At 38.1% G+C, this 25,597-nt stretch overlaps 2 protein-coding genes across 2 annotated transcripts in view; one reads left to right on the forward strand and one right to left on the reverse strand.

The window, feature by feature from the left end:
* VEZT (vezatin, adherens junctions transmembrane protein) overlaps positions 1 to 11,204 on the reverse strand; it is a gene marked incomplete at both ends in the record, with an annotated part of 44,198 nt that extends 32,994 nt beyond the window's left edge. Inside the window, 1 exon segment of the mRNA XM_084255094.1 lies at positions 11,169 to 11,204. Within this exon segment, the coding sequence (XP_084111220.1) occupies positions 11,169 to 11,204 (36 nt within the window).
* Positions 11,205 to 11,815: 611 nt separating this feature from the next.
* Positions 11,816 to 25,597, forward strand: part of FGD6 (FYVE, RhoGEF and PH domain containing 6) — a gene marked incomplete at both ends in the record, with an annotated part of 95,875 nt that continues 82,093 nt past the window's right edge. Inside the window, 2 exons of the mRNA XM_084254927.1 lie at positions 11,816 to 11,831; positions 18,426 to 20,850. Coding sequence (XP_084111053.1) covers positions 11,816 to 11,831; positions 18,426 to 20,850 — 2,441 coding nt within the window. The remainder of the gene's footprint in view (positions 11,832 to 18,425; positions 20,851 to 25,597) is intronic.

Below are 25,597 nucleotides of genomic sequence, written 5' to 3' on the forward strand. Positions count from 1 at the left end.
GGAAAAACAATAAATAAGATGGATCAAAGTAAGTTACTACAATTCAAGGGTCATCAAACTTTTTCTGTAAAAACCAGATGGTAAGTATTTTAGACTTTGCAGGCCCTACAATTGTGGTCCCAATTGATCAACTGTATAGTAGTGTGAAGGCAGCAGTGTATATATAATTACATAAACCTGAGTATGGCTATGTTATAACAAAACTTTATGGACCCTGAAATTTGAACTTCATATGATTTTCATGTGTCACTAAGTAGCATTTATTCCCAACCATTAAAAAATGCAAAAACCAGGACCTCCCTGTTGGTGCAAGAGGTTAAGTCTCAGCACTATGAAACTATCAGCAGCAGTTCGATCCCTGGCCAGGGAGCTAACCCACATGGTGCAGCAGACCTCTCCTGTCTTGCCCACTGCTCCCCTTAGCAGTGTATTTCAGTCAAACCGCCTGTTCTGCTCCCCAGTCTGTCTCCAGTCAACCCTCTCACATACACCCCACCCCGCACCTCTGGCCTACACTCCAGCTTGTGTATACATAAACAAATAAAATAAATCTTAAAAAATGCAAATCATTCTTTGCCATATAAATATAGGCAGAGGAAGAAGGGACAAGTCTAGCCCAACCACCTTAGTTTGCTAACTTTAGTTCTAACTAATCAGTCATTCAAGATCATAGGCACATTCTTGATTGCTGTTTTCTGGAAAGAGGCTTGGGATGTGGGAAACTTTTTTGAATTATTTTATTAAGGTAACACTGGCTTACAAAACTGCATGGGATGAAAACTTCATTTTATTCAAAACTTCATTCAATTGTAATGTGTGCACACTTGGCAATATCTTAGCACTAACCCAAGGTCCTCTCATTTACCGGTTTATGTCACAGCTCACAAAGTAACAAAATGGATTATCTGCAAGCACAGACTTTCTTAAACAGCAGAGAAACAATACTTTTTTCCCCATATATATTCTATAGATAAACTAAGAGTTTCCATAAACAGTTTGTATCATCATAATCTGGAATACTTGTTATTTCATATTTCAAAAATTGCAGCATTAATCATTTACCTTGTTTACTAGTGATAATGCCAACAGTGTCATTTGATAAAGTAGCTTATTTAGCTTTTTCTCCAAAAATAAAACATCTCAGGAACTTTTTGGCTAATTCCACAAAGCTCCTTGTCAAAGGTGTGACATATCCGCTTATGCTGTGCAGTTATGAACGATGCCTTGGAAGTTCTAGTTTCTCCTTCATGTTTAGTGACAGAATTCATCATTGTCATCCCAGACACACTGTTTTACAGTTCTGGAAAATTATGGCTTGTGCTTTGTTTCAATGGCTTTTTGTCCCAGTATCTGACAAAATTTCAGAGTAGACAAGCTTTGGAGAGTAGTTAAAAAGATACTGCTGGTCCGATAAAACATAATCCCAGTCATTATTATATGTCATATCTGCACCTTTCTATTTTAACTTAGTGCAAATCAAATCACTTTCTAATATATAAACTTAGATTGTAAGAACACTAAAGCTCTATTCATTTGTGTTTATGATAGTATATTTGTATTACTTCTACTTCTATGCGTTGATCTCTAGAGCCAAGATAAAGCTTAATATGGAACCAATGAAAACATACAAATGAAAACAAGCATCCCTTTGTTAAGAAACTGAACATTAGCCAATTGAAATTGACCAAGATAGACCTTGTAACACAATGAATAATTTTTAAGACTCCAAAGGAGGTTTTAGTAAAATTATTTTATATTAATAAAAAAAGGTGGGGATAAAATTACTATCATATTTTCTCTGAAATTGCTAACTGTGTACTATTTGATCTTAAAAAAAAAAAAAAAAACCAAACATATTGAGATGAAATTTTTTGGTCTCAAGATCCCTTTATGGGGCCTCCCTGGTGGCACAAGGGGTTAAGTTGTAGCACAGGTTAAGTTGTAGCACTATGAAGTTACCAAAGCAATTGCAACATGAGGGCTAGGGAGCTAACCCACATGACGGCTAGGGAGCTAACCCACATGACACAGTAGACCTCTCCTGTCTTGCCTGCTGCTCCCCTCAGCAGTGCATTTCAGTCAATTTGCCTGTTCCCCACTGTCTCTGGTGAATCCTCTCATCCTCTGCACCTCTGGCCTGTACCCCAGTTCTTGTATGCATAAATAAATCTTTAAAAATAGAAAAAAGATCCCCTTATGGTCTTAAAAATTGAGTCTCAAAGAGCTTTTGCTTATGTAGATAGTTAACAATATTTTTCATACTAGGAATCAAAACTGAAAAAAAATTAAATATCAGTTTACCTAAAAATATAATAAACCCATTATAATATTAATGCAAATACATGTTTTAATGAAAAAGTATATTGAGAAAAGTGGATTGGTTTACACATTTGCAAATCTCTTTATTATCTTAGGCAATGAGATAGCTAGATTCTTATATCTGCTTCTGCATACAAACTGGCAGTTCATTGTTTTTAGATGAAGTAGATGAAGAAAATCATACCTTAAACAGATATATTCTTGGAATGGGAGGAACATTTTTTAAAATAGTCTTTTTTGTGGATAATTGTATTAACAAAGAATAGCCATAACAAAATTGGAGAAGTTACAGTTCTGAAAAGGTTAATTTCAATGTGGAATATAAAACCAGATTGACGAGCTGTTTGTAGTCTGTACATGCATGAAAGAATGAGAGGGGAAAAGGCAAAAGATGTCTTAATATTGAACCTGATCAGTCAACATAAAATAATTTATATATTTTTTTTTTACAGCAAGGTAAAGCTTCCTATTATAATAGTCCTAACTACAACTACTACATTTGGAAGTTTAGGGCTATTAGGTTTAAGAACTAATACACAGATATTTCTAATTTTCCTTTATTTTTTATTTTTTAAAAGATTTATTTATTTATGCATACAAGAGCTGGGGTATGGCCCAGAGATGCAGGGGGTAAGAGGATTCACCAGAGACAGCGGGGAACAGAACAGGCGGATTGATTGAAGTACACTGTTGAGGGGAGCAGCAGGCGAGACAGGAGAGGTCTGCCTCGCCATGTAGGTTGCTTCCTGGCCGGCCAGGGATCGAACTCGTGCTGCAGAGGCTGCGGATTGCTTCATAGTACTGTGCTTAAACCCTTGTGCCACCAGGGAGGCCCCTCTAATTTTCATTTACTGAGTACTATTACAGGTTGATGGCAGCTTTAAAAAGGGAGTTTTTGTGAGCACAAGGCAGAATAGGTGGTAATAGGCGATTTTCTGTTATTTTTTTCGTTGGTTCAAGCAAAATAAAACCACAAATGTTTTAGTTAAGTTGTTTTTTGAAGAAAAATTATTAGCACTGGACTCAAACTGTAATTTTGTAGTATTGGAGAATGTTTCTGCCGCCAAAAGAAATATGAGAAACTTCAGACACAGCATGTGGGAGCTTCTCCTCAGGAAATCCTTGTGGTTCACTATTCCTGTAAATTTTAGCTGACAAAAAACACACATCACAGAATCAAGAAAGAATTTTGCTAAAGGAAAGATACCCAAAAGTCTTAAGTTGTACTGTGACTGTTCTGATGGTTGAAACATATTTTTTTTTGAAAAAAAAAAAAAAAATCAGAAAACCCCAACATTTTGGCTGAAAAGACACTTCAAGAAAATGAGTCAAATCCTAGACTACCTGTACTTCATGGTCCCAATCACAATAAAGGTATCAGGTCCCACAATGATGGATATATAAAGTATGAGCCACTCATTTAATATATTATTTATTCTACATGATTCACAGGGCGTCCTATTGAAGTACCAGAACCATTATTGCCGGTTTACTTTTGAAAAGGACGATCGATTAACTATTGCAGAAATGGAGGTAATTGGATAAAATGCTTTTATTGTTAGCTTTTCTCTTCTAAAATTCTTTAAACCCTTAACTAGAAGGAGCTGTATGTTTTCAGGTTCTAGGCTTAGAGGGAAGAACAAGCCAAACATCGCAAAACTTGGCAACTCATACAATAATAAATACTAACTGAAATCTTTTATGTGTCAGACAATATCTAGGCACAGAGGAGAAAACCGAACAACACAGATTCCTTAGTAAAAAGTTTCATTCTGTGACACTCCTGATAAGATGCTGATTTACCCGGCTTTCAACAGTACCCAGAAAGATTACTGAGTGGTCTGATATTTTTCAGGTAGGTTGCTATGTTTCAAGAAAATTCTCTTTTTGTCTCAGTTTTCTTAAGTACAAAATAAGAAAGCTATGGGATTCTAAAACTTGTTCAGCTAGTAAAACAAACTCATGATAGTCTCTGGGAAACAAGATTTAAAAAGAAATATATTAAAACAGAGAAATTTGTGCTAAACCAAATACCATCTTATGCTAGGAAATTAACAAAAAATAGAACATGGAAATTCTACAGATCAAAATACCCAGTTTCTTCAACAAATAAATGATGAACAAGACAGATGAACTGCTATTGTCAACTGCCATTATTTACTTATTTCTTTCCAGGTAAACTGCAGACCACCACAAAATAAGCTATGAGGAAGAAGGTCATTAGTAAATTACACAAGGTAGCTTATTTTCTCTATTTTTAATGATGCTTTTGGTATACAAAGAGTAAAATTCTGTCATAATTAACAAAACCATACAAAGGAAAGCAAATTTCTCCATTACTATAAATTACATTGCTAATATATTAATTTCTATAGACTACTTACTTTTAACTCAGTAACAATCAAAAAGTATAATTTAAAGAAAACTTATCCTCCCCCCATACACAAACCTTGGATAATATCACAGAACAATACCTTGCAAAATTAAAGGCATTATAAAATAACAGAAAATACTTTTTGTGTTCACACATTTCAACATCTAAATTACTAAATCAAAGCTCCAGATTGAAGTGTTAATTTAATTGTTCCTCAATATCTAATTAGATATTGCTTTGCAATATAGCATTCAAAAGAATAAATAAGCTAAAGGATCCAAAAAAAAATTGTATAAGTAAATAAATTACTCACAGATAGCATAGTTCTAATTTCTCCAAATGACCTAGATGAAACATTTACTGCATCTTGCCCATATTCTTTTGATCTGTACATTTCTTTCGTTGATGGTTCCCACTTGTTTCTCCAGAAGAACTACACTACAAAATGGCCACTGAAGTGGAGGGCGTGTCTTCATCATTACTAAGCATTTTCCTATCAGAAGCAGCTCTTTGAAAAAATCTGAACATAAATTTCTTCAGTGCCACTCAGTATTATATCGTAACTGCAGTAGTAATAGCAAGACTGAGATTTTAAAAATGCTTTCAAAGAATATTACTTAATATTTGTTTACTTAAAAATATTTTAAACCAGAAGCAGGTACGACATACATTCATAAAAGTTCCTGGTTGTTAGCTTCTAATATTTTTCACTAAAAAGCATCCTATCCAATTAATGATGTGAAATATATAAACAGCAAAGTTTCAAAAGAGTTGAGTTTTAAGTTTTTTCTATATAACGACTTAGTACAATAGTATCTAAGTCCAAAACAAAATGAAATATGCCCATCAAAAGGAGAATGAGAGATCCAAAGTGAGAAGATAGAGTCACAGTAACATGGTCTTAAGGAACAAAAGGTAGTAGTGGTGGATCTGAGCTGTCCCTGGTTCTGATGTTACCCTTAATATCATTTGATATGTGGTTAATCTATTGGTATGTATTGCCCACTTACTGGATGTAAAGTAGAAGCAAAGTAAGGAAATAAAACTCATTTTCAACTGCTTTATATGAAAAATTAGAGCCAGGTATAAAACACATTGGCAACATGCTGAGTTTGAGAAGCGCATACAATAAACATTAAAATAAGGTGAAGACATTATAAGAATGCAGTCATGTTTTTTTCCCTTCCAAATATAATGATGATAACAAAAGGGGAGACAGAATTGTAGTTCTGTTAAGAGATAAAGGGAAACCTTAAAATAATTCACTATTCCCTTTCATCAGAAATGGAGTATCTATAAAGAAAAGTGAAACAAAAAGGACAGGGCAGGATGAAATAGAAAATCCATTTATAAAAGGTGTTAAAGAGATATGAGATAAATAGGTGAGGAGTAATCAGCAAAATCTCAACAGTAAGATATAGATGGACCAATTCTGCCAGATAAATTACAGTGTGGATTTAATGTATTTAAATGTACAGCTGCAAGTATATTATTTCAAATAACTAACAAGTATGTTGGTCTCCTGTCCTGGGAACAACAGCAAGTCTCAGTAGACATATATGCAGTATTCTAAAAATCCCGATGTAATGAAATCAGTACACCCCCTGACACTGTGCTCCTTTGGAGTACATTGAGCTTTGGGCCTTTTCTCCTAAATCCGTAAGGCATGATTCGCTTCTGGGAACTCAGGGAACAGCTGGTACAGGCAAACTAAAATTGAGCCAGGGTTTCTGAGCTAAAAATAGACTAGAAATAAGCAGAATCTCTTCCTCTACTGTATTCCCTAATTAATGAAACCCTCTAAGGGTTTTTTCTCATTTACTCGACCCAACGGAGTCAAGAAAACTATAATGCTAAAGGATGATCTGGTATAATTCCCTTATATAATAAACAAGAAGCAAAACTTTACAGAAATTAAGTAATTCACTCAAGATCTCATTGCTAATTAATGTGAGTCTTTTTACCACGTCTAGTCCCTTTTCCACAATGCTTTAAAAAAAAAGATTGTAATACAACTATAAAAAATATCATAACAACCACAAAAAATAATTTAATTAGTGTGTATATCACAGTTTGAGACAAAGGAACTTGCACTTTAATAAATGCAATAAAAATACATAAGACATACACTTTTTAGAATGTTTATATATACACTTTTTTTTTTTAAGTGTTAAAATCTAATTTGGGGCCCTGAGGACATGTGAAAAAGATAAAACAAACAAACAAAAAAAGCACAAGACCCAGACAGAAAAAAAGCAAGGGCTTATTTCCCAAGAATAACTGTTATAATTCAGGTTAAACAAATTTATTCTTACATATCTAATGACAAACTAGCTTTAGTATTAATGGTCAATTTATAATGTCAATTAGCTCTTAATATTCCTTCTGTTACAGATACTAATAAAAGCATGAATTTCACTATGCTTCCAATCTCAGCTACTACAAAGAAGTAGATTATTTTACATAATACATCTGCAAAGTTTTAAGAACTATAGGAAATTGTACATAGATTTTAAGGAAAAATAAGATGATATAATAATATCTTAAATTTATATGTATTTTTCCAGACAGTAGGCTCCATTATCATAATAGCAAAAACTATCAATGTATACATTCACAGACAAAAACAATTTCCTTCCATTAGTCAAATTAATAATGCAAGTAGGGAAGAAACTACAAATGATACTTCTAAAGACTGCCTTAATGTTCTTTAGAGCTACATTACAAACTTAAAAGTATAAAGGACAATCTCAAGCAAGAGACATTTTAACTTTTTTTTTTTTAAGTGTGGGAGGTTGTGTGAGAGTGGGCTCCTTGCATTTGATTGCTTTAGTGTTGGGGTGAAAAGCTAAACCTGAACATACTGCCAATAAAGAGAAAACATTTAGTAATTTTCTGAAAAGTACGGAAAGGAGAGATCAGTATAAAGCAGGGAGGGGGGCTTAGGGTTTCAGACCTGAAAAAAGAAAAAGCAATGAATTCAAGTAGATATCAGAGTTGAACTACAAAGATAAAGTGACCAAGGACAGATATGAGTGTGTAAAAGTTATCCTTTTAAGAAGGAAGTTACAAAAAAAGGGTTTAGATGCACACATAATGCAAAGAGATAAAAGTAGCAGTCCTTCAGATAAAAAGTTCTCATTTTGGGGTATTCCTCCCAGGCGAGCAGGATTCAGAATAGGATGAATGACTCAAATTTTCTGCAATTCATTTGTGGCAAAATCAGAAAGCTGTAAAAGAGCTTCTGATAACTGAAAGAGTGTGTGCCGCGTGAGGTACATATAACCAACAAAGAACTTAAATCTAGTACAGATCTTCCTTGATTTATGATGGGGCTATGTCCTGATAACCTATGGTGAACTCAAAATATCATTAAGCCAGAAACGCTGACTGGGACTGTGCACCAGCAGGAGTGCATATTGTATCCCACTTTCTATTAAATGCATCTTTCACACCATCATAAAGCTGAAAAACCATAAAGCAGCAGAAACATGTTCAACAAAACATTCACAGTAACATTCACATTCACAGTTAACAGTATTCATGTATAGTCTCAAAATGAAAATTACCCAAAGACAGTCAGTAGTAGAATGGGTTCTTTAAATGTCACAAAATCACATGGATATACTATGGAGAAGTAAAAAATTCTTACATGATGATTAGGATAAATTTAACAAATAAATGCAAAGAGCAAAAAAAAAAAGGACAAAAAATATATACATGGAATTGAAGTGTATAAGTTATAAAAACATACAAATCAATTATTTATTTTTTTTTAATTTTAAAGAGGCATGTATTTTTTTTTATTTATTTATGATTTTATTTATTTGCTTGTTTGTTTGTTTTGTTTTGTTTATACCTGCACTGGGTAGTCAGAAGTGCAGGAGGGTGAGAGAATTCACCAGAGCCAGAGCGGGGAGCAGAGCAGGCAGAAGGACCGAAGGACACTGCTGAGGGGAGCAGCGGGCGGCAGGAGAGGTCTGCGCGCCATGTGGGACCCTCCTCCGGTGGCCGGGGAGCAGCCCGGGATCGAACTGGCACTGCAGAGGCCGCGGGCAGCCTCGAAACCCAGCGCTCAACCGCTGCACCACTGGGGAGGCCCCAAATCAATTTTTTAAAAGCTAGTATCCGACCAAAAATACAATTTTTTCTATCAAATTAACAATGATTAAAGGAAACTAATAAGACTTGCTGAGATTTGGTGAAACTAACTTTTATTCCTGTTAAGTAACAAAAACCCAACAGAGTTAATTTTAAAGATCTAATTGTCTTTATTAAATCACTCAGGAATGAACAGCATCCCATCTAGCAAGTAGAAAGGCAATGTAAAGAGCTATACAAATTGAAAGGTTTATATAGTTAGAAAAGGGGGTGAAATAAAAAAAAAAGATTATTTCAGGCAAAGCCATCTTCCCTTAGCAGTAGGGTCTTATCTTGCAGATTATCTCACTGGTACAGACCAGAAAACTCCAGATGGATTGTTTTAAAATTCTACTTTTGGAAGTGGCTGAAACTGCAATTAGGTTAGGTATGAAGTCTTGGTGAGGCCTGGCATAAACTCTATTTTGGGACTATTGTTTCTTTAAAAAAAAAATTCCTAATGGAAACATGATTGGTATAAACTTTCTGCATAAGTCTTTTAAAAAAAGGTTAATATTCTTTGATCCACAGTTTTCCTTTAAGAAATTATTCTATGGAAAAATCAGAGTTGCAGTTAAAGATGGACTTGTGTCTGAATTCATAATAATGGTATTTTGAATCAATATACTTATTCAATAATGGAAAAATGGTTATGGAACATGCATATGATGAAATATTATGCTATGAATAATGTTTTCAAGGAGTAATAAATAGAAAAGGTTTATGATAAATTGAAGTGAAGATGTATACAAAATTCCATGAGGTATATCTCTTGCGTTAAAAGAATTCACACACATAAACATAAATTTGCATAGGAAAAAAACCTGTAAGAACACATGCTATAATATTAAACGTGGCCATTTTGAAGTGGTAGGATTATGAATGACTTTAAATTTGTGACTGATTTTCTACAATGAAATGTTCTTTGAACATGCATTACTATTTATCCACAATCTAAAGAAATCTAAGATTCCCTAGAAATTTAAGCAGACAAGATTTTTTAAGATAATTTTATTTAATTCATTTATTTAAGCAGCCTAGATTTTTGTCTCCTCTTCAGCTCTCACATTCAATCTGTAACTGTTTCCTGGATTTTACCTTAGAGATATCTGCCCAAGTCATTATTTCATTATTTTTTTCTCTCATTTTCAAGATTCTTGTAACTCCTAGTGAGCTTCTCCAAACCAGACTTCATTGTGGTAAAATGGCCCCATCTTCCACTATTTCCACATTCTAGCCACATCAAAGCACTCTATGTAGCCACTCAAGTCCCTGAAAAATCCACACCAGGTACTTTGACACCTCCCAATCTTGGGCGTGTTCTGTTCTCCTTCCCGGTGATGTCTGATCTTATTAATCAATTCACAGTTCAAGATTTACCTCCAATATCATTTACTGCGTGTAGCTCCTAGGAGGCCGCAAGAAAAGATGGATGTATCCAATTGCATTCTCTAACGTACAGGCTGTCCATATCTTTGCACACATGTATCATTCTGCACCTATTTTGTGCTGAGCTCTAGTGCACGAAATGCACCATTTAAAAGCGTTTTCTTAAAACCTAGCTGCATAACTGAACATAAAGCATACCTGGGGCATGAATTTTAACCTGTATCTGAGAAGCTAAACGGCAACAAAAACACCAGCCTTGATTTTCTTTTTTCATTCAAGATGGCAGAGAACGTCTTAAAATAGTCCCACACAAAGCACTCACACCCGGAGTCTCACATCCTAAGGACTCCATCGAGCGCAAAACACGCAAAGGACAAAAGAATTAAACCTGGATGCTGAGCCACCCCGGGTCTAATAACCAACAGCAGGTCCCGCACTGAGATCTTAAACCGTGTCAGAAAACTGGCACCTGCCACCTTCCCCCGGGCGCCACGCCTCGACCGTGAACAGCGACCTGAGGCACTTCTGGATACAGACTTCTGCAAAGACCCGAGGACTAAAAAGGGGGCGGTTAAGTTTTATTGGGGAGTCTCCAAAATGCGTGACCCGGCCCCTCCCCAGCCAGCGCAGCCCTGGTCCTCCCGCCCGGGGACCCCCATCCCCGGGGGAAACACGCAGGGCTCGCGCCGGCCCCGAGGCCTGGCAGCCGCGCGCGGACCGGAGTCCCGGGCAGGCCTGAGGCGGAAGCGGGTGCAGCCAGGTCGCCCCGAGACACACCTGTCAGGCTGCGGCCAACTAGGCCCAGAAACCCCCGGGGTTCGCCGCCGACCCCGAGGCGCCCCTCGCTTCCTCGCCCTGCGATCGGCCCCTCGCCTGAGCCTCTTCGCCTTTCCCTTCGGCCTTCTCAGACAAAGGCAGTCCACACCCACCGCCATCTTCCCCTTACCTCAAAAACCACCTCTTCGTCAAACTCGGGTGTCATCCTTCTCCGCCATGCCACCCGCCTCAGCACGATGGGAAATGAAGGCGGGAGAACACGCAGCACCGACCGGTCCGCTTCTGCCCAGCCCCGGGTGTGCAGAAAACTACAATTCCCAGCATGCCTCGCAGGACACGCCCCCTCCTCTGAGACGTTTATTGGAGCAGGGGATTAGCGTGTAGGCGGGAGGGGCGGGCAAAGGATAAATTTCGAGACCTCTGATTGGATGGCGTTGTCCGCCTTTTACGGCTGCGGCTAGCAGGGGACGCCTGAAGCACGGTTTGTTGATTTTTTTTTTTTTTTTTTTTTTTTGCAGCTCGCCAGGGCGCGCGCCGGCGGGGGCGCGGGAGCGCGGCTCGTGCGCGCGCTGGGCCGTCCGCCCGGAGTTCCGCGAGCGGTGCGCGTGCCCGCCCGGCCGCCCGCTGTCTGCGGCTCGCGCCCGCGAGCGCCGCCGGGTCCCTGGAGCCCGCCGCATCCTTTGTGCCGCGCTCAGGCAGCGCCGCGGGGCAGCGAGACGGAATGTGGCCGGGGCCGCGGCTCTCCTCTGCCCAAACTCTGGAAACAATGGACTGAAAGGGAACATGGAGTGAGGGGAGCGAGCTGCGGGGAGAACCATGACTTCTGCCGCCGGTGAGTGGCGGCGCGCGCCCCGCCGCTGGGAAGTTTGTGGGGAGCGCAGCGCGTCCCGGGGCTCGCGAGCGACTTTCTCCTCGGGGCGGGGGCGTGGGGCTCCCCCTGCCTGCCCCGGGACGCCGGCCGGGTTGCTTCCCTTCAAACCCAGAGGGGCAGTTGGGGGATCCTTTCTCTTGGGGGACCTCCCTTTAGGGGGAGCCCCGTGTTGGGGGGCTCCTGCGCCAGGTGGAACGCGAGCCCCGAACAGGTCGTTGAGGGCTTTCTCCTAAAATCTGAGCACCTTTGCCTTTACATGGGCAGTTAGTGGAGATGCCCAGGTTGTTATGCCGGAACGGCCGTGTTCCCGGAGTTGGACTTGAACTCCTGGAGCTGAGTTGCTTCCACCCTGCCCCTGGCCAGATAAGGAGACTGAGATATTGGGGCTCCTGTCTTGGAGGGTTTTCCCTGTACCTGGAAGTAGAGGGGGAGATTTGCCCATAGCAGATTCTCTGCTCACACTCACCCAGTTTTTTTTTTTTTTTTTTTTAATGGAGTTTTTTTTTCTATTTCTACCTGCTTAGTGGAAACAAAGGCTTGTTTTCTGTCCGCCTCCCAGAGTCCTTTCCCTTCCACCAAATGACAAAGCCTGTCTTTACCTGGGTGTGGGTTTGGAGCAATTCTGGACATTGTATTTCTAAACGAAAAACAGTTCTTATTTTCCAAAATAATTGCTAAGGTGGTGTTAAATTTGCTTTATGAGAACATAAGGTACTCTTTAAAGCAGAGCTTAATAATGTATTCGGTTTTTGGATCTTTTTTAACGGTTTTGTCCACTTTGAAAGACGAACTTCCATTAGAAACTTAATGGTAAAATAGTATAAATGTTCCTCTTGGTTACTTCTAGAATCAGCGTTTTCAAGTGGCAGATTAAAATTTCTTTGCTTTTCTTGGCATTTGTTTTAAATTCCTGCAACTTGAAACTGTCAACTTGAAATTGCCAAACAGCACTCCAAATGCTCTAATTTGTATCATTTCTAAAGCTTAGATATATTGGGGTGTTGTATTACTAGGTGTAATCAGATTTACGACTAAATGACTAACGAGGCAAGAAGTTGCCCAATAGGAATTAGAAAAGCAAGGGGTGAAATATTACTGTAGTAGTATTTCTGAAAATGCTGTGGATTATTCCTTTTTTATGTCATATGTATATATAGAAGGCTTTCTACCTACTTGAGGTGAATTATTTTCATAGTTGATGTCTCTACCTCACCTTTGCTCAAGTTTTCTTTGTTAGTGACCCAATCTGATTTAAATTTAAAGTGGTTGGAATTTTTCAAATTCTAGCAACCACTTTCTCCCTCTGGAGTGTCAACCACATTTAAAATATTCATGCTTTATGTATATCAGTTTTCAATTCCAGTTTTCAACTTTTACAATAAATAGCTAGGGAAGCATTTAGCATTTAATTATGTAAACATGATTTAAGATTCCGTCTAGAACTGCTTGATTCTTTCGTTTGAATTACCCTGGAATAATGCAGCTATTTTTACATTTTATCAACTTTGCAATTAAAGAAATCCGCAGACATTTTTGTGGTGTTTAAAAGAGAGACACTTCCTGTGTTTAGCTGAGTTAGTTGGTTTTTAGCATAGCTTGCTGAGAAGCATTAACTACTTTGTTCACCCATCTGTTGAGTTTTATTATAATTCCCTCATGTGTCTGAATGGAGAACTTGGGCTTTATTTCCATCCCATTCTTATAAAAGTATGTGTTCATCATTCTCACATACTGATGCCTTTTTTTTTTTTTTAAAGATTTATTTATTTATACAAGCACTGGGTACAGTCAGAAGTGAGGGAGGGTGAGAGAATTCACCAGAGCCAGAGCAGAGAGCAGAACAGGCAGACTGACGAAGTACACTGCTGAGGGGAGCAGCGGGCGGCAGGAGAGGTCTGCACGCCATGTGGGACCCTCCTGCAGTGGCCGGGGATCGAACCCATGCTGCAGAGGCTGCGGGCAGCTTTGCAACCCAGCACTCAACGGCTGTGCCACCAGGGGGAGGCTCCTCATGATGCCTTTTGCAACAATAATAAAATTTGATAAAACTTTAGAAAAGTTATTTGCAATTGGAGGGGGGGGGTTGTTTACATTGAATGTAGTCTGTGGTATTTGGGATGGTAGGGTTAATTTAAGAAAATAAGAGAGCAGGTATATATAGATCATGTAAGTTCTATGTATACTGAAAAGGATTTTTGTTTTTCTGTGTATTAAAGATTAGGCCCATAATAGAGATTTTTAGAATTGTTCTGATCAGTATTTAAAAAGAAGAGATAATTATACATGTATATTCTGTATCTTTTTGAACTTGTACATGTATCTTTTTAAACATATTTTGTGTCATTTTGAACACATTTGCTTTTTGACTAGTTCAATAGCCATTGTTACATCTAAGAAAGTCTTTGCACATGAACCACAGACATCTGTGTGTAACAGATGAAGAGTATGTTTGTAATAGTAAAATGGTACTGGTGCTTTACTTTCTTACCTTATTTTTTCCTGGAGCCAAACAGCTGTATAAATAAGAGATGTGCTGCTTTACTCTAAAAAGCACTGGATCTCACTGTTGATACAGTATTAAGATCCAAAGGCGCTGGATTCATTTCCAAACACCATGCACTTATTTCAAGAGTTTGACATTGGAGCAGGCCATAATATAATAACTTGTTAGTTTTTCAGTGGGTTTCTTTCAAAATAGAGCCCCCTCCCCCCAAAAAAAAATAAAAATGAAGAATTTCAGATATTGCTGTACTAGTGATTAGGAATGTTGTTCCCAGTAATAATGAAGGACTTACTTGGTTATCCTATTGAAGTTGATTCCTGCTAACTTATCAACATATTACTATATTTTAAAATGGATGTTGATGGTTTTTAAAAGAAATTTCCTGTTACTAAGACATGTTAAAGAGAATGTGTATGTGGCAGTTCTGACTATTCCCAGGTCCTATTTTCAGCATTGAGGATACAGAATGAGACAACATACCTACCCTCTTGGAGCTTACACCTTCAATTAATAAGGACAGACAAAGGTGAACTGAAGAAAAATGACACAGAGCAAAGGGACTAAATAATATATGTGCTTTCCTGCAGGAAGTGTCTCAGAAGTTATAATCTCTGGATCATATAGATCTTAGCAGTCTGTTCAACGTCTCATTTACAAATAAGGACTCTGTGATGGCCCATCTACATAGAAGACTTATGTACAAAATACATTTAAAGTAAAGAGTAGAAATGGTGTCATAAATTAAAAATCAGTTTAACTAAAAAGCAAAAATTAATTGGTAAATTACCCTGAAGCTTCCAAAGCCATCATATTTAGAAAGAAAAATATTAATTTGATGAGACAGTTTTTTTTTTTTTTTTTAGTTGTGGTAAAATACACCATAAAATTTAACATCTTTACCATCATTTTTTTTAAAAAGATTTATTTATTTATTTATTTATCTATCTATCTATTTATACAAGCACTGGGTACAGTCAGAAGCGCGGGAGGGTGAGAGAATTCACCAGAGCCAGAGCGGGGAGCAGAGCAGGCAGAAGGACCGAAGTACACTGCTGAGGGGAGCAGTGGGTGTCAGGAGAGGTCTGCGCACCATGTGGGACCCTCTTCCGGTGGCTGGGGAGTAGCTTCGCAGCCCAGCGCTCAACTGCTGCACCACCGGGGAGGCCCTTTACCATCATTTTTAAGTGCTCAGTCAGTAATGTTAAGTATATACACATTTTAGTGCAGTCAATTTCTGGAACTCTTTCATCTTGCCAAATTGACTTTTTTATTCATTCAAAAATCTCAGAGGTAGGATGTTTTAAGAATGGTTATAGAAAAGTGAAGGCAAAGATAAACAGCTGGGACTACATCAAATTAAAGAGCTTCTGCACAGCAAAAGAGACAATAACAAAAACAAAGAGAAACCCCACCAACTGGGAGAACATTTTTGCACCCAACACTAATGATAAAGGACTGATCACAAAAATCTGCAAAGAGCTGATGAGACTCAACAACAACAAAGAAAATAATCCAGTCAAAAAATGGGCAGAAGAGCTTAAAAGAAACTTCTCTGAAGAGGAAATACAAATGGCCAACAGGCATATGAAAAAATGTTCAACATCACTTGTAATCAGGGAAATGCAAATCAAAACTACCATGAGATACCATCTTACACCAGTGAGAATGGCACATATTAAAAAAGCTAGCAACAACAAATGTTGGCGAGGGTGTGGAGAAAAAGGAACTCTTCTGCACTGTTGGTGGGAGTGCAAACTGGTCCAACCACTGTGGAAAGCTGTATGGAGATTTCTGGACCTACTAAACATAGAGCTTCCATATGATCCAGCAATTCCACTCCTAGGTATTTACCCAAAGGACACAGAAACATCAATTCCAAAGAACACCTGCACCCCTATGTTTATAGCAGCACTGTTTACAATAGCTAAGCTTTGGAAACAACCCAAATGCCCAAAAATAGATGACTGGATCAAGAAGATGTGGTACATATATACCATGGAATATTACTCAGCATTCAAAAAAGATAAACACATGCAATTTGCAGCAACATGGATGGCGCTGGAAGGGATCATGCTCAGCGAAATAAGCCAAAAAGAAAAAGAAAAATACCGGATGGTCTCACTCATAGCAGGAATCTAGAAAACTTAAATAAGGGACCAGGAAAATGAATAACTATAAGAAAGTGAAAATCAAAATCAACAAAAAACTATGAACCAGAGACACTTTTAGGGGGGCGGGGGTGGGAGGGGAGGGATTGGGGTCAGAATGGGGGGGCTGCAATTGTATGGGGAATATAACAATAAAATTTATAAAAAAAAATAAATAAATAAAAAAATAAAAATATTAAAAAAAAAAAGAATGGTTATAGAAATGAAATCAACATGACTGTCAGTTTTCATTATTTTTGAGTAACAAGGGAGGTTGGAAGAGGCCTGGGGCATTCATACTTTCTCTCGGGATTTGACTTAATACTTAAGAGTTTAATAGACCATTATACCAAGCTTTATCATTAGGTTTTGAAGGATTTTATCATTTTTCTACCTTTAAAAAATGAACGCAACTTATAGTATGCTTACTGAATAGCTAACTAAAATTGTATAGCTTTGGGAATTTATTGTTTTGAAAATATTTTGTTATCTTCATTTATGATAACATTGTACTGAGGAATTGAATGAGAAGGTCTCTGTTAGTTGATCTTGGTCGAACACATAGTATTAGAGGTTGGGGAAATTCTTCCCTGCTTGGTAAAGGGAAGTAGAGCTCTCTACATTTTTTTAAACTCAATTCCATATAATATCTTTCCAAGGTTGTGACTAATTTCCTTTGCTGAAAAGAAAATCATCACCAAATGAAGTATCAAAACCTCTGTATATTCAAATATTCAAACAATGTCCAACAGATATTTTAAAAGGTTTATATTTATTTTTTGAGCAAATTAAGTTTTTGTTAAGTATTAGATGTTGTTGAGCAAATTAACATTTGTATAAAAATATAAGATAAAATATTTTTTATTCACCTGTCCTTGGGGAAATATAATAAGTGAAGGAAAAAATTGAAAAGAACTTTAGAAAATACATATGTTCTGGCTCCATGTATCTTTACATTTTTAAATATATTTTGAGTCAAGATTTTATTTGGTTCCTATAGACCAGGAGCATCTCTGTACAAATTTAGCATAATATAATATGTACTTTTAATAAAATGAATAGGAAGAATTGCTGCATTACAAATCATGTATTATTTTTTAAATGCACTACAACAGTGGGTATTAATAAAGGGCATACAACAAAATCATTAGTGGGTCTTAAAAGAAATGCGGATACCTAGGCTTTTCCCCCAAGACTGAATAGATCTGGGGTAGAGCCTGGACATGTAGCTTTTTAAAAAATGAAACTCCATGAGGGATTACAATAAAAATTCCCAATTGATAATCCCATGCACAGAGACATACCAAGTTTATTATGATCCTCAAACAACACAGAAGAATTACTTTTCAGGTTTTTTTAAGTTTACTTTTCTGTTTAAGGTTAGAGAATTTCTGATTTCTGTATTCCTTTTTAAAGATTATTTTGGGATTCTAGGGAGATAGATTTGATAAAAGGCATTTATACAACTCTATATCAATGAGGTAGAAGAATATTATTAATAAGCTTAAAGGGTTGCATCTACATATAATTTTGGCAAATTCAACTCAGCACTCAGGAAATATACTGAAGTGCATTTTCCTCCATATATACAGGTGGCAAGCAGAAGCCAATTATCTCATTTGGTGTCAGCTAAGATGTGGTAATCTGTGTGAAAGAAGAAAAACTGTGTTGAACTCACTAAGAATTGTACAATATGCCCAAAGCTATTTATACTGGTATTGAAGGGCACTTTAAGAAATCTTCAAGAGTAATATATTGACTATAAAATGTAACATATAATCCAACTGGTAAAATACAAGTTCACCATATTGTCAAAAGTAAAAATGGAATTAAATTTAATCATTTATTATCTCTTGCTTTTTTTTGTCATCAATCAAACTATCTTTTTTTTTTTTTCCTTTCTAGAGAATAAAAAGCCACCAGTGGCCCCCAAGCCAAAGTTTGTGGTGGCAAATAATAAACCAACCCCACCTCCTGTTGCACCTAAACCTGATGTTGTGGTTTCTAGTGTTTCACAGTCAACTAAGAAGGCCAAACCAGCAATAGCTCCAAAACCAAAAGTTCTGAATGGCTCACCTGTTCGGGACATCAGGCAGTCACCATCAAGGAAAATCCTCTCAAACCTGGAAGAACATAAACAGGAAGTACTTGAAAGACCTGACAACTCTAATTGCAAAAATGCAGGGCATCAGAGCAGTGATTATATTTTACCCATGTGTTCCTGCAGCTCAGAGTGTATCCATAAACTTGGAAATAGAGAGAATGTGTGTGTGAAGCAGCTTGTCTTAGAGCCCCTGGGAATGCATGAAAATTTAGAAAACAGTAAAATTGATGAATTCTCATTAGCTATTAAAAATAAGAGAAAATGTCACTGTAATGGTGAAAAGGTCAGGAGCCAGAGTGGAGTAATTTCAAAGGCAAGTGTCCTAGAGGAGAAGCTTAAAGATGTTTTAACACAAAGATCGTCACCCTTTATTTTCCCACAGAAGCACAGATGTACAGACAACCCAGAAATGAATAATGACTGTAATTCCAACAGACAATTCAGAAATGAAAATGCAGATTTTTCACCTTCCCTGTCCAGCTTTGCAAATGTTCCTGATCATCCACATTGCCACCTACAAATTCCTAGTGATGAATTTCAAAATTTGGAAACTTGTCAGAATGGCAGTGAAAAAGGCAATTTTTACTTTCACTCATCTGAACAAGCACTGGAAAATGGTAAAAGGAGTACTTCTGTTTCTTCAGATGGAGTTAGTAAGAAATCAGAAATCAAAGACCTTGGTCCCTTAGAAATTCATTTGGTACCATATACCCCCAAATTTCCAACTCCCAAGCCTAGAAAAACACGTGCTGCTCGCCTATTACGCCAAAAGTTTATAGATACTCCTAGTGAAAGTGCTGAAGAATCAGAGAACTTAAATAGTAGCTCTTCATGTCTTTTCAAAGATGCTTTGAGAAACAACAAAATCAGTGTTCTTCATCAGAATGTTTTATGTAACCAGGAACAGGTAGACAAAATGAAACCAGGAGATAAAAGTGAATTGAATGTGAACTCCAACAGTGACAGTCAAAACCTAGGCCATTCACAGAAAGCCCTGTGTGATGAAAGCTCTTCCTTTGAAAAAATGGCACCTCCTTTAAACACAGACTCTAATTTTAGTTCTGGCAGCAAGGCAGTAGATGGTTCTAGTATGTCACTTGCTGTGGATAAAGGCACTAATTTTATAAGATGCAGTGCTTTATCTATGAGCCTTCCCAAGCAGCTCAAATTAAGTTGCAGAGAACATTTACCTACTGCCTGCAATCTGGGAGTATTTACCCCTCAAATGCAAAAGGAATCTATAATAAAAGATGAAAGTTCCTTGAGAATTGTTCCCAAAAAACCTCAAAGACAAAGCTTGCCTGCTGCAGGGGTGCTTAAAAAGGCCGCTTCCGAAGAGCTTGTGGAGAAAAGTTCTTATCCCTTAAATGAAGGGAAAAAATCAGAAATGGGTCTGGAAAGAAATCAATTTCAGCATTTGTATGCCCAAAGTCATGGTATGTCATCTTCATCTGATATGCCTAAAGGGGCTTTAGAAAAGCCAGTGTGGAAATTACCTCATCCTATTTTACCCTTTTCAGGGAACCCAGAATCCTTAAAGTCTATCACCATATCCTCAAATAGTGAGCCTTCAAGTACCCTGACCAAGCCTAGAGCAAAATCATTATCTGCTGTGGATGTGGAAAGGTGTACCAAGCCTTGCAAAGACTCTCAAAAGAAAAACTCTTTTAAGAAGTTGCTCAACATGAAACTATCCATCTGTTTCATGAAGAGTGACTTCCAGAAATTTTGGTCCAAGAGTAGCCAACTTGGGGGTACAACTACAGGCAATCTATTGGGTGGTGAGCAAAAAGGGGTTAAAAGTGATTGGCATGGCTTGTTGGTAGGAGAAGAAAAGAGAAGTAAGCCCACCAAAGCATATTCTGCAGATAGTCACAGCCTGGAATTCCTAAAGAAGAAGAAATCTTGGGGCCAGACCAGCACAGGTAATGGAGCAAGAGCTGAGTCTTTGGATGACCAGATGCTCTCCAGGGAGTCATCATCTCAAGTGCCTTACAAATCTGTTATAAGCTACTGTGCTCCTGAGTATGAAAATATTCGTCATTATGAAGAAATACCGGAGTATGAAAACTTACCTTTTATTATGGCTGTAGACAAAACTCCAGAGTTGGAATGGCAGAATTCCAGCAGCATTGAGGACACTGATGCAAATGTGTACGAGATAGAAGAGCCATATGAAGCTCCAGATGGCCAACTGCGACTTGGACCCAGACATCAGCATTCCAGGTAATGCATAGATACCAAACAGACATTGCACTTTTACATGCATCACTGATACTAACTCAGCAACCCTGTGAGATGGGTATGCAGGGAGAATAATCACTTGGTAAGGGAGTGGTTTAATTAAATATATTAAATTAATATATTTATTCCAAAGTGCCATCTCTTTTTAATCATATAGCCAAATGGGTCTTTGGAATGTAAACTTGAAGTTGTTCACTTATTTTAGTAGTTGAATCAGTATAAGAAGAGCTGAATGGAACAGAAAGGTCTCAGGAATTCATAGGCACCAATTTGGAAGTCATAGCAGGAACCTATGGGAGGAAATTACCAATTTAATAAGGTTTATTTGCAAGGTGTAAGAAATGGCTAAAGTTATTGAATTATTTGCATTTATCTGTGGTGCTCTTGTTAGATGAAATTTCTAAATTTGCCAAAGTTACTACTCTTTGAGGAGTAATTATTGTTGAGGACTAATTTCTGAGTTCAGATTGATATAGGAGAAAATTCAGAAAAACACGTAACCTTTCCTCTTTCTCACTTTTGTATATGTATTTCCTACCCATGGTATATCTACTCCATTTGTCTTATTGAAACCTTGTCCATCCTTGATAATCCAGCTCAGCAATTTTCGGCTTCATTAAGCTTCTACATTGTCTTGTATGGAAGTATTTATTTCCTGTTCTCTCCTCCCAATTCAGCTGTGGTATCCTTATAGCCATTATCTTAATCTGTCTTATAGTACAATTGTTTGTTGGTATGTCTGATGTTCTAGATTCACTTTTAAAGTTCATGAACAGTTCTAATGTGTCTTTTTCTCCTGCTCTGGCCATACAAAGGACTTATTTGGGAATCAGTAGCTATTATTTGGGTATATGAGAGAATGAATGGAAAAGAGGCAAAGGAAGCAACCGCCTTGGCTGCTTCTTTCTTTCTCTAGTCACAATGGGAGAATTGCGTTGTATTTTAAGTGTTTGTTTTGTGCATAACACAAACCACATAGGCCCTTTTTAAATCTTCGTTTTTCTTAGGTCATTAACTCAAAACTTTGAGTACTCAGGTCTGAAAATGGGTCTTTTGTAGAAATACTAACATAGATGGCATATAGTAGAGGCTCCAACAAAGGGTTTATTAGGTGAGTTGAATAAATAAAATTTATTCAAAAATTGAAAATAAAATTCAACTTTAAACAATTACCTCTTTTTATACCTGTGCTTCTTTCTCTCCATGGAACAATTTTGTTGGTAGGTACTGTCCTTTTTTTTTTTTTTTTTAAAGAAGATTTATTTACTTATTTATACAAGCACTGGGTACAGTCAGAAGCGCGGGAGGGTGAGAGAATTCACCAGAGCCAGAGCGGGGAGCAGAACAGGCAGAAGGACCGAAGTACACTGCTGAGGGGAGCAGCGGACGGCAGGAGAGGTCTGCACGCCATGTGGGACTCTCGCCAGTGGCCAGGGATCAAACTGGCGTTGCAGAGGCTGCGGGCAGCTTCGTAGCTCAGCGCTCAACCACTGTGCCACCGGGGTGGCCCGGTACTGTCCTTTTAATATGCTTTTTTGTTCCATGCATCTCTGTGTGTGTGTGTATGTGAAAGAGAGAGAGCGAGAGCGAGAAAGAGAGAAAGAACGAAAGAAAGAAAGAAAAGAGAGAGAGAGAAAGAAAGAAAAGAGAAAGGGAGAGAGAGAGAAGGAAGGAAGGAGGGAAGGAAGGAAGGAGGAGAGACAGGCAGAGACTGAGAAAGAAGGGATAAATTTGTCTTATTCATGATATGCTATAATCCTTAGCCAGGGTGAAAATTTTTTTCTTAAAATTGGGAATTTGGCCCTATTAGATTTCAGGCTAAAATGAGAGTTTGTCATTATCTCTAATATAAGCTCTAAGTTTCTGGAAAGTGTCCTGTATCTAGTATATTTCTTACTAGGGCACTTCTGCTCAGGTGAGGGTAACCAGGAAGGAAGGGGTTAATGTACATAGCCAGCCAGTGCGGCTGGGCTGGATGGCATTCATAAGGAGGGTTCTTTCTGTAGGCCACAGGAAACCGGGGGCAGCTTTGGACAGGTTGCAGGATGTCAACTAGGGCAGCCTGGTGAAGAATGGCTGAGCTTTGATTTTGAATTTAGCTTTCCACAGAGATTTTTGTTTAGGCCTGGAGCCAGAAAGCCCTGAACAGGCTTGAGACTCCTAAAATGTGCCGGTTGAATCAAAACCCTTCAGACCTAGCCTCATACTAACTATAACTTGGGAGGTTATTCCTTTTATAAACAACACTGAGTTAGACAGAAAGTAAAATCTAGGCTTTGGTCAGGAGGACACCCAGACATCCTAAAATAAGGTAAATGAGAAGTGAGACCTACATTTCAGGTGAGCTGAGAGGATCTAAGTTGAAATCTTGTTTGGTAATCTGGCTATTGAAAATATAGCCTTGTGCCCCAGAGTAACTAATTCAAAATCTAACACCTTAGGGTTGTAACATGATAAGAAAAAAACACAAATGAACCTTGTTTAAGATTCTTTTGCTGTAGGAATCTAGAAAACTTAAATAAGGGACCAGGAAAATGAATAACTATAAGATAGTGAAAATCAAAATCAACAAAAAACTATGAACCAGAGATACTCTATGAGGAGTGGGGGGCTGGAGGGGAGGGATTGGGGTCAAAATAAGGGGGTTGCAATTGTATGGGAAATATAAAAATAAAATTTATTATAAAAAAAGAAAAAAAGAAGATTCTTCTGCTGTAGTAGTGAATCAAAATAGTGTCTTTAGCAGTCTCTAAAGCCTCAGAGAAGAGTGTCTGCACTTACCTTGGGGACTGATTCACAGAGACTCACTAATTGTGCAGTCTATACATATTACAAACCAGATTCTAGATTAGTAAACAGACATTTGGCAAGTTTGGGGGTAACCCACATGGTCACCTTCTTTACAGTAGAGATGTTTCATAAATCTAACAATTTAACATTTACAAACTCATAACAACATGTTTATAACTTCTCAGGAAATAATTGCAAATTGTCTCCAATTCCAAATAGGGTTGTGTCCTAAAGGTTCATGGCCATTTGGAGCTCAGAGTGTGTTTCCTAAAGAAACAGTTGTGGAAGTGGTGGTCAGGTCCCAGTTTACCCTCCAATTGATATTGGCCAGAACTTAATTGGCCTCCTGTTTTCCCTTACCAGGTGCATTCTCTCTCTTTGTATCTTTGGTTGGAGGCAAGAGGATTGGCCAGAGTGGGATTGAGTACTGGGACATCAGAGTAGCTAATCACCAGTGGTTCTGAGGCTTCAGAGTTTGTGGAAAGGGTGAGGTGACTAAAGAAGAATGAGGAAACTGCGTTGGGCTTGTTGTGAGAAAAACTGAGACATTGGAGGTGATGGGTGGTTAGGAGTTAGGATGCAATTTATTTTCTTTGCTACCATTTTTCCTCATTATTTTACCTCTTTCCCTCCCAGTTATCCTTTGTGTGATTCTGCTAATTGATTTTCTGACCTCAGGCAAGAGTGACTGGAAGAAATTGGTGAAATGGCTGGATGTGGAAGAAGTGGCTCTGAGCAGCGCAGTGGGGAAGGATAAGCAGCCCTCTGAGAGTGAAGGGAGGTAAAGGTTGCTCCCAGGGCCTTGTGAACAGTAGCCGTAGGTGTTCCCTGGTGATTCATCATTTGATCACCTGAGTTCTCGAAAGCAGTTTTGTTGGAAGTAAGATTGTGAAACACTCTAGACTATTATCTTGCTTTCTGGGTACCATAATCAGCTCCCTTCCCCCGATGTTTCAGACATTAATGAACCTACAACTGGCAGTCATTGAACCTTCTCCCTGTCTTGCCGATGATGAGTGCTCATTAAGAAGTTTGATTTCCATAAGTAAGTTTCTAAAATTTGGGTCTTTGATATTAGAGTTATGAACAAATCAGCTAAATAGTAGTATCCAAATGTTGGGATTTTTCCTCTTGAAATTGTAACAGATTTCTTGATTCTATAACCAAGAAAAACTTTCCCTGGAAGTATTCCAGTTTACTCCTCTAGTGTTTTGGTTTGTTCTTATAAGCACTTAAAAAAAAAAAGTGTGACCAGTGGGTTTACCTAGGTGATCTAGCAAGCGCTCAGTTTATTTATTCCACATTGTTGACCTTGTGTCAAGAACTATGCACTCAAAGGCAAAGGGATGCCGACTCCCAAGGAGCGTCTATCTAGTGAGGTAGCAGACAATTGTAGGACAACATGGTTTTATTAATCCAAGTTTTGTCTGAATTGCACCTTGAGTGAGGTTATTAAAAAGAGATGGTGACCCTTGAACCAAGACTTACAAAAAATGGACATGACTGGATTTGTCATTTGTCATTTTCTTTTTTTTCTTTTTTAAGATTTATTTATTTATGCAAACAAGAACTGGGGTGTAAGCCAGTGGTGAGGGGTGGGGTGAGAGGATTCACCAGAGAGAGTGGAGAGCAGAACAGGCAGATCTACTGAAATACACTGCTGAGGGGAGTGTTATAGGACAGGGAGAGGGGCAGCCCAAACCCCACAAACCTGCCTATTCTAAATGGGTTCTGCCATCCGCCACATCAACACAAAACATATGAGACTTTAATGGGAAGGAACTTTAATAAAACTAGGAAACAATACAGGTAAGGCAAAGAGTCTAGTTTCTAAATGAAGTACCCAAAGTTACCCGTCCCCTCGTGGGTAAAAGTCCATCCAAATGGGATTGGCCCAGAGCAAGGCTCCAAAGCCTGCCACAAGTCTAAAGCATCTTCC

This window comes from Talpa europaea (genome assembly GCF_964194135.1).
Source record: "Talpa europaea genome assembly, chromosome: 15".
Classification (NCBI taxonomy): domain Eukaryota; kingdom Metazoa; phylum Chordata; class Mammalia; order Eulipotyphla; family Talpidae; genus Talpa; species Talpa europaea.